Source organism: Herpailurus yagouaroundi, unplaced genomic scaffold (genome assembly GCF_014898765.1).
Source record: "Herpailurus yagouaroundi ecotype Mexico unplaced genomic scaffold, PumYag 67690, whole genome shotgun sequence".
Lineage (NCBI taxonomy): Eukaryota > Metazoa > Chordata > Mammalia > Carnivora > Felidae > Herpailurus > Herpailurus yagouaroundi.
The window spans coordinates 3,121,864-3,133,653 of NW_024420490.1; the positions used below are offsets into that span (position 1 = coordinate 3,121,864).

Below are 11,790 nucleotides of genomic sequence, written 5' to 3' on the forward strand. Positions count from 1 at the left end.
TCGAGCCCCGCGTCGGGCTCTGGGCTGATGGCTCAGAGCCTGGAGCCTGTTTCCGATTCTGTGTCTCCCTCTCTCTCTGCCCCTCGCCCGTTCATGCTCTGTCTCTCTCTGTCCCAAAAATAAATAAACGTTGAAAAAAAAATTAAAAAAAAAAAAAAAGAAGTCGAAGCCCAATAAGTTTGGGAACTGCTGGGTTAAGTAAGCCAAGGCAGTGGCTTCCTTTACCTCATGGGATCTCAGAGTGTGTGTGATGTGCAGTGTGCTCTGTGAATTTCTAGGAGGGAGAGAGACTGTGCAGTGTTCCCTAAACTTTTTTGTAGATTCTTTTTCCTCTCTGCCAGGGGCTGACAGACTGGCCCACAGGCTAAATGTATCCCACCCACGTGTTTTTGTAAAGTTTATTGGAACACGGTCCCACCCGTTCATTGTGGTGTCTTTAGCTGCTTTAGCACTGGAGAGCAGAGTTGCACATTTGCATTGGAGACACAGAGACCAAATGGCCTGTACAACTGAAAATATTTATTACCTTGCTCCTTACAGAAAAACTTTTCCTATCCCCGTCCAGGCAACTGATAGAACTGGTGTTCCCTGGAACCCCTATTTGAGAGATACTGCCTTAAGATATAGGTGGGTTGTTCTAGCACTGCTTGTGATGAATCTGCTTAATTTTATTCAGCTTTTATGCTGCCATCTATCTTTTCCTCGCTTTAAACTATTTTCTCTCAACCGTTATCCACGGTTGAAGACCAAAATCTGGCTCCCATGTGTCATTGTTCTTTCCTTTTACTTATCACATTCCATCAGTCACCAAGGATGTATTCAGTCTCAAGCTAAATAGCTCTCAAATCTGCCTATCCCCACTCCCACCAGATTGCTTTAAGTGACCGTCATCTCTTGTCTTGTTTTCATTTTTGGGCTTTTAAGTGAATTGCCCCAAGATGGGTTCCTTTTAATCCATTTTACTCACTGGATTCAGAGTAATCTTTCTAAAATGCAAATCTAGTCTCATCACTTCCCTACTTAAAATCTTTCCATGCCCCCTTCCACCTATGGCTCTCTGGATAAGCTCCAAATCCTCAACATGGATGTATCAGCCAAGATCTGGTGGGGAAAACAGAAACCATTCTAGGTATGTCACCCTGGAAGAGATTTCATTTAAGGAATTAGATACTTAAAGAATTAGATTGCTAGAGGAGCAAAGATGAGGGAAGGCCACCAGTCAGGTTGGCCAGAATTTTCTGAACCTTAAGACTTTGCAAGAACTAAAGGAAACAGCTGGAGATGCTCAGGCTGCCCGCAGCATCTAAGTAACGGTTTGTGGGGAAATGCCTGAGGCCACTACAAGATCTTCCTGCGGCTGAGCCCCATGCTTTTCTTTCCACCACTGCCAGAGGAGCAGTAATACAGCTTCTTTTCTTTCACCGTCTTGGTTTAACGTGAGTGACTCTCCGAGTCAACAAGGAGCATTATTGAAAGGGGATTTTATAAATATTGTTCCCAGGCTTCTACCCCTGCAACATAGGGAAGACGACACAAGTGGGGGAATGGTGCTGAGTAGCTACTAGACCATCTGGGACAGTGATCTCTAAGACCACGTGTGATCCACTGCACTGTTGTTCTCCAGCTGTAGTGCTCTCCTTCTTCTCTACTGTTCACCCTTATTCCGCCCTACTAGACTCCATATTTCAGACTTAGGAGAATGGGTGTTTTTGGAGCCTAAAACAGGTGACATTTATTGTCTCATAGTTTCTGTGGGTTAGAGATTAAGGAGAAACTAATCTGGTGGTTCTGGCTTATGGGGTCTCATTAGGCTGCAGTCAAGATGTCAGGCAGGACTGCAGTTAACTGAAGGCTCGACTGGGGCTGGAAGATCTATCTCAAAGATGGCTCTCCCACATGGCTGTCGGTGGGAGGCCTTAATTCCTTGCTACATGGGCCCCTTGTTAAGACTGCTTGAGTGTTCTCACAACGTGGTGGCTGACTTTTTCCAGAACAAGTGATCTGAGAGAGAAACCAAGGAGGAGCACATCAGAAGGCTTTAACCCTCCTATTCTGGGAGCAGTTTGCCTGGTGTCTCAGGTCTAGTTCCCTAGAAGTAGAACATGAGTGTTATTTGGAAAGTGATACATGATGTATACAAAATAAATATCTGTGTAATTAAATAGCTAAACAAACGCTACTTCTGGTGGACAATGCTTAGCCTTCCTGGCCCTGTGTCCATTTCTGGCGGGCCAGCTGAGCAGGGTCTATATTGTCCTATCAGCCATAGGAATGGGCAAAGCCCCAGAACAGATCTCCGTGTCCTGAGTGGCAGTACCTTCCAAGTGCACGTGACTTAAACAGGCTTTTCATTGCAAGATGAGAATGAAAATATATGTCTCATTTGTGGATAGGGCAGTATCAAAATTAAAATATGAGATATATATTTTGAAAAGGAACCTAAGCTTGAGTTTCAGTGAGCTCTTGGCTAAAAGTACATTTTCCTGCCTTGCCACATCCTGGCTGGGTACGTGTTACACAGTGAACCGTGAGGGAAGGACTGCCATTTGTACTAGTAATTGTAATCCAAATACTTGTCTCTTTTACAAGATTCAGGCATTGGATTTCAGTTCAGACCTTCAAAACTTTCAGACAAGGGCCTATTTTCCATATTGATAGAGTTGTTCCCTACTTTCTTCAATATGTGCAGGAAAAGGGGAGCTGCTGAGGTCCCCCTGTTTTCATGGGTTATCATTCTCTCCAAGTTGTTACCTTAGAAAAGTCTGAAGAAATAGCAACGAAATCTTCCAGGTTTGTTCTGCTTTCCAGCTGCTAAGCCTTACCCTAGTTTCTTGAATGCAAGTGAAATTGTTTATTTTGTACCTCTAAATCCCATCTTTGTTTTTGTTTGTTTGTTTTTATCACAAAGCTTGTTTTCTTTCCTCGTCTCTTTTCCTGGGATAATTTCTGGCTCTGGCGAACCTCTGCCTTTCCAGGACTTTCTTGATCTCCGTGTTCCAGGCTCCTCACAAGATTTCACTCCCCTGAATGTTCAATAGATGGGCCCATTTAGAATCAGTCATGGAGTGGTGACGGGCCCTCTTGGTGTTCCTCCCAAGGAGATTGGTGGTTAGATTGTGCCCGACGTGACGCCCTGGAGTGGTTTGTTCCCTGTGGTAGAGCTAGAAGACCTAGTCTTTGTGTACAATTTCAGAAGGTAAACCCGTGAATGGAAAAAATTGTCAGATGCTTAAAACTGTTCTTTCATCCTTCCCAACTCCCACAACATTCCTGTTTTTAGAGATGTTTAAGGGAGTGTGGAGGCAGTGACAGTGACATTCTACTCCTTTTGCTGTGCTCAGAATCCTTATTTTTGTTGAAAAGAGGGTTCGATTTATCATTTCCCTCAATGTTACTACAAGAGGGAGACTGCTCATCTCCCCAGGAAAGGGAGCATTAGGGCGAGCACTCCTTTGCCTGATAATGGAGGGGACCTGAGCAGTTGAAAGGTGAGGAGACTGGTCTCTGGCTCCTTTTCCCTGGAGGGACGTACCAATGCGTACCTGCGCTCCTGCAGGGGCTTGTGTGCGTACGCTTGAGGCCAGGACATTCACGTTCCAAGCAATAGATCTGCGGGTGGAGGGCAAGAAGGGACCTCAGGTCCAAGTTGTGTTCTTCTGCACAGGTCACGGGAAGCCCTGCATTTGGGAGGTTATTGGGCCCTCACTCACCCCTTAATGAAGCTGACATCGGGCCCGCGGATGTTGAAGCAGGACATTATTTGTCAGAACCCAAGGAAGGCGGGTGAACGCTTGGAATCCCCGTGCTCCCGACAAGGAATGGCTCCCGGATAGCTTCGCTCAGATGTTGCCTGGGTGTTTTAAACCCGGTATGGCTAAAAATGAGCTTGCCTTACACCTGCTTCTCTCACAGTTCCTGTCTTGGGGACAGGCCTCTGGTGTTCTCGTGGCATGCTAAGCTGGTGTTCTGGGTTCCGGAGCCTCCTTTCTTACCATCCCCGTGCACTGCCCCAGTAGCTGGCAGCACCCTGAGACTCAGGTCTCACCCAAGTCTTTGTTGACCCGCAAGGCCTGGGTGTGCCTGGAGCCCCCATACTTCCTCACCATAGTCTGGAATTCCACCGAAGCATGCTTGCCCAGTCGTTTCTGTGCCTTTTCCATTAGACTTCAAGCTCCTTGTAAGAATGGTCTGGGTATCATTTATCTTGAATACCAGCTCTAGCACAAGACTTGCCTGCAGTAGCTGTTCAATACATATTTCTTGAATGACTTACCAGTCAGGCCCGAGAGTACCTAAGGCCGTATTGCATAGTCGTCACATGCCCAGCGTCGGAACCTGAGGCCTGGGTTCAGACTCGGCTGTTTGTGTGATCTTGGGTGAGTTCCTCAACTTCTTGATCATCAGTTTCTTCAGTAATAAGATGGGGGGAATGACTACTTCCTAGGGCTGTGATGAGGAAATGCTTTCATCCCTGCGGAACACCCGGAGAACCTTGTGACAGTGTTTGGTGTTTCAGATATCTATCGACAACAACAATACAGTTATCCTTGATGGAAAGGAGAAGGCTATAAGCAAAACTTGGAACGAGAAATCAGGCACCAAAAGCCTGCATAGTGGGTTTGAAAGAGGTGCAGAGGTGGTTGGGAACCGAGGTTTCTGGCTAGGGCCGTGCAAATGTGGGAGCGGATGGGATTACTCTGGGAAAGAATGAATGGCAGTGGGAGGTATAGGGTGGGAGAACCAAAGACGGAGCCTTGAGAAATCCTACAGCTGAGGGATGAGAGGAATCAAAACAGGAAAGAAAGATAATGATGATCCGTAGGACTTTGCGGTTCTTCAGATGCCAGGGATGGGAGTTTTAAAAAGACAGTCAAGGGTGCTGTGTTGGGCAGAAGGCCTGTGACAAAACTGGAAGAGGCAGGAAGAATCTGATAAATGGGGAAGCATTGGTGCCCTTGTCTGTTTCAGTGGACTCAGAGGAAGGAAGAAGCCATGCAAGAGGTTGCAGAAGGCCGGGTTAGGGACAGACTGGACACACTAAGGCTGATGGTTGTGCTGCAGCGTGTGTTCCTGTAATGCATTTTAATTTGTGGGTAGAGGACTGTTGTCACTATCACGAAGTCCCGTTAGTTCATTTACATGGAGGGTTTTTCTCAGCACGTTAACACTTTGCATTGCCGACTAAGAGCAGCTGAATGTAGCAAGCCTCCTGGAGATGGGGGCGCAGCAGTGGTGCCTCGTCTTCCTGTGCTCTGCTGCTTGGCTCTCTGGTACCTGCTGTGCCTTGACGGGCTTTGGGAGCATTACTTGCCAATCTTGGTGCATTTATTCATTGATTCCATACCACTCCGTGGCCTCAACCCTTCTGTTGACTCCTTTCATCATGCTCTCCCATCCCTACCTTTTTAAAGGTAAAGAGTCCTATCTGTTTTTCTTAGGAATTTAATATATTTAAAAAATATTTTTAAAGTGTTTTTTTATTATTATTATGGTTATTGTTTTTGTTAGTACTTGGGTTAAAATTTTGACTCCTTTCCCAGTGCCTTTTTTTTCTGATAATCCTAATTTTTTTTTTTTGTTTGCACTTATAAGGCATTAGTGTTTTGCAATATGTATGTCCAGTTACAGACATAACCGTGACTTCTTTTCTTAAGATTGAACAATGCTGGAAGGGAGCATGGGAGGGAATGACAGGGTGTAGGGAACTTTTTCTCAAGGATCTGAAGACCTGACCATGCTTGGCTGTAAGTTGGTCTAAATCAACTTCCACTTAGCGACTTTTTCTAAGTTTTCTTCATTATATATTTAGGTAGTTACGTTTCTGCATTTTTATCTTCTGTGTGATATTTTGCTACAGTCTGAGCAAGCACCTGAGGCTGAAATACACCCCCAGCTGAACAGAGCCCCCTCCCAAGCTGCAGAGAGCAGTCCAGCAAAGAAGGTAAGGCCAAGGGGAAGGTGCTACTGTCATGGCATTATGAGCCCCTCCCCTGGGCTTCTTGTCTTTGTTTGCAAATCTCTTTCATGGTTTTTGTGTCCTGAGGTGAATGTTAATGATTCGGGTTTCCTAGAATGTGGGTTCTTTGTGAAGATTAGGGTGCTGATGATTCTTGGGCCTGACCTTGATGCCACTGACAGTTTGCACTTCCCTCTTCAACACCCCAGTTAAATATGGCGGCCTTGCTTTTGGCAAGTTCAGGCGGTATGGTGGGGAGGGCCAGGTGCCTTTAGCAGAACCCTGCGTGCTGCTGAGCCTCTGGGAGTGCCTCTGAGGGAGGGCAGTCTGCTCTTTGTGGCCATGGTGCCCTCTTGAGTCCTGGTGTCTTCACTTTAGCCTCACTCCCCTCCTCCATGTCTCTGAGTCCCAGGTCATTTTGCTCAGTAGGCACCACTCACTCGTTGTGTTCTCTGTTCACCTCATCCTCTTCTTACTGGTCCCATTTTTCTCAGACCCTTCTCTGGTCAGAACACTGGCCTTGGGCTCAGGAGCATGGGTGAGGAGGGGCCTCCCAGGAAGCAGGCTGGCTGTCTCCTCCCAGAAGACATTGTGGCTCTTGCTGGGGCACCTGGGTGGCTGAGTCGGTTAAGCATCGACTTCAGCTCAGGTCATGATCTCACGGTTCGCTGGTTCGAGCCCCGTGTTGGGCTCTGTGCTGAGAGCCTGGATCCTGCTTCGGATTCTGTGTCTCCCTCTAGCTCTCTGCCCCTCCCCCACTTGTGCTCTGTCTCTGTCTCTCAATGTTTATTTATTTTTGGGACAGAGAGAGACCGAGCATGAACGGGGGAGGGGCAGAGAGAGAGGGAGACACAGAATCGGAAACAGGCTCCAGGCTCCGAGCCATCAGCCCAGAGCCTGACGCGGGGCTCGAACTCACGGACCGCGAGATCGTGACCTGGCTGAAGTCGGACGCTTAACCGACTGCGCCACCCAGGCGCCCCTCTGTCTCTGTCTCTCAAAAAAAATGAATAAACATTAAAAAATTTAGAAGACGACATTGTGGCCCTTGAGCTTGACTTCATGTAGGAATTGGGAATGGAAGAATGAGGAGCAGATGACAGACCATCACAAACTTCAAAACGTCTAACATATTCCCACAAGCCCCAAAGTGAGGCAAGAGTGAGCTTTGTCTTCAGTTAGAAAAGGCCTCGTGGTGTGAGATGCACACAGCGTTCAGAAAAGGAAGAGAGGGAGGGTGGAACCTGATGCCTGTGTCCCTCCAGTTCTTGCCAAGCCATGAATTTGCCTTTTATCCTCGGGTGTGGAGTTGGAACAGAGCACACACCTGACCTAGAGGAACATGGGGCTTTGGCATAATGGGGGAGCATTTCGGTTTTTAACTTTTGGGTTTTATTGTTTTGTATTTAATCCGCAGGACATACCGTATTCTCAGCCTCCATCAAAGCCCATCCGAAGGAAATTCCGACCTGAAAACCCAGCTACAGAAAACCAAGACACTTCTACCGCTGTTGGTGGGCCAGCATCGGCAGCGACTGTGAAACCCCACGCGGCAGTCCAAAAGTAAGTCCATCAGATCAGTGAGTTCGGAGACTACCTTTTAAATCTTCACGCATGTGTAAATGTAAATATGTTTACATTTATATTCATGGCCATAGAAGAGTGTGATTTTACGGTTGTATTTTATCTTAGTCATCTCTGTGGTACTATTACAGCCTGCCAGTCCCCTAGAAAGAGACCACCACCCCAAGGGGCGAGCGAGTACAAAGCTGTAGCATTTTGGTTTGATTCCTTCCTTCCCTCCTCTTTGTCTCCTTCCCACCCCTCTTCTTATGGGGGCCCACGTTTTCCGAGGAGGAAGGCAGTGATAGAGATGCCAGTCTTCCCTCTTGACCTGTCTTCTGTTGCCCCAGGGCGAATGGTTAGCTTCATAACCCTTAGACCCAGCTTTCAGTAGATGTGGCTTGTGATTTCTTCTCAGTCCCCATGAAAATTGCCTGTTTTCACTCATCTCGGCACAGAATGGTTGCATGTGGAGCATCCAAAATGCCCATATGACTGGCTGTAACAGACATTGGAGGGAGGGGGGCACACCTGTGGACATGGCCGGGAGCCGAGAGAACAGTGCTCTTGGACAAACCATTTTTCTCCAGAAGGCTTTGGCTTTAAGGAAGGCTGTCACTTGCCTCAGTTTTCCTCTAGTGAAATCGAGCGAGGTGTTGAGGGCAGAAACCTGCTGCTGCGCATGACTTTGCAAGTGAGCTCGACTGGGCACTAATGTCAGTGCTCAAGATGTGCCCTGACACTGCTCTCGAGGCCTCGCAGATCCCAGGGGCTGCTTTGGGCTTCTCCCATTTCCACTGTTGTGGAAGGAGAAGCAACAGACTCTGGGGGTGCAACTTGCCTTTGGAGCCCAAACCCCGTTCTGAATTTGTGTGGCACTATTCTTCACAGGATGGTGTCTGTGTCTTTTTCCAAATGGATCATTTCCTAATGGTGTCAGTGCATAAAGGAAGTGTATTTTGTCCTTACTGGCCGCTGACAGTCTCGACCATCTTCCTGTCACCCTCAGGCCTAGGGGACGGATCCCCATCAGGGACAGAGATGGCTAAACTCGCTTCCGAGTGCTCCCCCAGCTTTCCACTTTAGTCTCTGTTTCACATTACCGCCGGTCAGGGGTGGCCGCTACATCTACCAGAGCGCACAGACAGTGGCTGGTGGGGCTCACGCAGAGATCTTTTTCATTTTCTTTCCTTCGTCTGTTTTTTTAAACAGCTTTATTGAGGTATAATTCACATAGCATACAATTCACCCTTTTCCATGTACAGTTCGGTGGTGTTCAGTATATCCACAGAGTTGTGCAGCTGTTGCCGCAATCTAATTTTAGAACATTTTCATTGCCCCCAAAAGAAATTCCATTCCCGTTAGCAGTCACTTTCCATTCCCCATCCTGCGTCCCAGGCAACCACTAATCTACTTTCTTTTTTTTTTTTTTTTTTATAAATTTGCCTGTTCTGGCCATGTCATGTAAATGGAATCGTGCAATATGTGGTCTTTTGTGGCTGGCTTTTTTCCCAGTTACCATTGCGTGTCCAAGGTTTATCTGTGTTGTGGCACAAATGGGTACTTCTTTTTTTATTGCTCAGTAATGTTCCATTATATGGATAGACCCTGTTGTATTTATCCGTTTCTCACTTGATGGACATGTGGGTTGTTGCCACTTTGAAGCTAGAAAGAACATCACTGGTATACTCTTTGTGTACAAGTTTTTTGTGTGGTCTTACGTTTTTATTTGTCTGCAGTATGTACTTAGGAGTGGAATTTCTGGGTCATATGGCAGCTCTATATTTAGTATTTTGAGGACCTGCCAAACTGTTTTCCACTGTGACTGCAGCATTTTACAGTTTGGCGGGTAACAAACGAGAGTTCCAGTTTCTCCAGTTTCTTCCAACACTTGTTGTTATCTGTTTCTTTTTTTTTTTTAATTTTTACAGCCATTGTAGTGGGTGTGAAGGGGTATCTTATTGTGCTTTTGATTTGCATTTCCCTCTTGCCTAATGAGGTTGAACAATTTTTCATATATTTATTGGCCATTTGTGTATCTTCTTCAGTGAAATGTCTACTCAGATCCTTTGCCCTTTTTTGCTCAGATTTTCTTTTTTTATTCTGAGTAATGGGTTCTTGGCCTATTCTGGATACAAGTCCCTTGTCAGATGTATGACTTGCAAGTATACTTTCCCATTCTGTAGGTTGTCTTTTCACTTTCTTCAAGGTGTCCTTTGCAGTGCAGAAGTTTGTAATATTGATGACATCCAGTTTATCTATTTTTCTTTCTTTTGTTACTTGTGCTTTTTTTTTTTTTTTTAAATTTTTTTTTTTTCAACGTTTATTTATTTTTGGGACAGAGAGAGACAGAGCATGAACAGGGGAGGGGCAGAGAGAGGGAGACATAGAATCGGAAACAGGCTCCAGGCTCTGAGCCATCAGCCCAGAGCCCGACGCGGGGCTCGAACTCACGGACCGCGAGATCGTGACCTGGCTGAAGTCGGACGCTCAACCGACTGCGCCACCCAGGCGCCCCGTTGTTACTTGTGCTTTTAGTGTCATAGCTAGGAGGCATTGCCTAACCCAAGTTCATATTTTTTCCTGTGTTTGCTTCTACAGATTTTATAGTTTTAGCTCTTACATCGAAATCCATGGTTAATTTTGAGTTCATGTTTGTGTATAGTGTGAGGAAGGGCCCCAGCTTCATTCTTTTGCATGTGGATATCCTGTTGTTCCTGTACCATTTGTTGAAAGGAGATCCTTTTTTCTTTTATCTACCTGTTTAGTGACTGTCCCTCATTGTGATACTCTCTCACTAGTTAGATGACCATGTGGTGTCAGGCTGAGAGAGTCTCCTGGCCACCAGCAACACAAATAGTGCTGTAAATGGCAGGGATGAATTTCATACACCTTGTTTTAGTTCCTAGACCAGTTTATTTTGGAGTGATAAGAAGCAACTTAGCATTCATAATTTATTTTATTTTTATTTATTTATTTATTTATTTATTTATTATTATTTTTTTTATTTATATATGAAATTTATTGTCAAATTGGTTTCCATACAACACCCAGTGCTCATCCCAAAAGGTGCCCTCCTCAATACCCATCACCCACCCTCTCCTCCCTCCCACCCCCCATCAACCCTCAGTTTGTTCTCAGTTCTCAACAGTCTCTTATGCTTTGGCTCTCTCCCACTCTAACCTCTTTTTTTTTTTTTCCTTCCCCTCCCCCATGGGTTCCTGTTAAGTTTCTCAGGATCCACATAAGAGTGAAACCATATGGTATCTGTCTTTCTCTGTTTGGCTTATTTCACTTAGCATCACACTCTCCAGTTCCATCCACGTTGCTACAAAAGGCCATATTTCATTTTTTCTCATTGCCACGTAGTATTCCATTATGTATATAAACCACAATTTCTTTATCCATTCATCAGTTGATGGACATTTAGGCTCTTTCCATAATTTGGCTATTGTTGAGAGTGCTGCTATGAACATTGGGGTACAAGTGCCCCTATGCATCAGTACTCCTGTGTCCCTTGGATAAATTCCTAGCAGTGCTATTGCTGGGTCATAGGGTAGGTCTATTTTTAATTTTCTGAGGAACCTCCACACTGCTTTCCAGAGCGGCTGCACCAGTTTGCATTCCCACCAACAGTGCAAGAGGGTTCCCGTTTCTCCACATCCTCTCCAGCATCTATAGTCTCCTGATTTGTTCATTTTGGCCACTCTGACTGGCGTGAGGTGATACCTGAGTGTGGTTTTGATTTGTATTTCCCTGATAAGGAGCGACGCTGAACATCTTTTCATGTGCCTGTTGGCCATCCGGATGTCTTCTTTAGAGAAGTGTCTATTCATGTTTTCTGCCCATTTCTTCACTGGGTTATTTGCTTTTCGGGTGTGGAGTTTGGTGAGCTCTTTATAGATTTTGGAGACTAGCCCTTTGTCCGATATGTCATTTGCAAATATCTTTTCCCATTCCGTTGGTTGCCTTTTCGTTTTGTTGGTTGTTTCCTTTGCTGTGCAGAAGCTTTTTATCTTCATAAGGTCCCAGTGATTCACTTTTGCTTTTAATTCCCTTGCCTTTGGGGATGTGTCGAGTAAGAGATTGCTACGGCTGAGGTCAGAGAGGTCTTTTCCTGCTTTCTCCTCTAGGGTTTTGATGGTTTCCTGTCTCACATTCAGGTCCTTTATCCATTTTGAGTTTATTTTTGTAAATGGTGTGAGAAAGTGGTCTAGTTTCAACCTTCTGCATGTTGCTGTCCAGTTCTCCCAGCACCACTTGTTAAAGAG

General features: G+C 45.7%; 1 protein-coding gene across 7 annotated transcripts in view; it reads left to right on the forward strand.

Annotated features, from left to right (window-relative positions):
* The window catches only part of REPS2 (RALBP1 associated Eps domain containing 2), a 234,510-nt gene that overhangs the window by 183,903 nt on the left and 38,817 nt on the right, over positions 1-11,790 (forward strand). For all 7 annotated transcript variants that reach the window (XM_040468333.1, XM_040468327.1, XM_040468330.1 and 4 more), the window contains 2 exons: positions 5,858-5,941; positions 7,374-7,519. In XM_040468333.1, the coding sequence (XP_040324267.1) occupies positions 5,858-5,941; positions 7,374-7,519 (230 nt within the window). The remainder of the gene's footprint in view (positions 1-5,857; positions 5,942-7,373; positions 7,520-11,790) is intronic.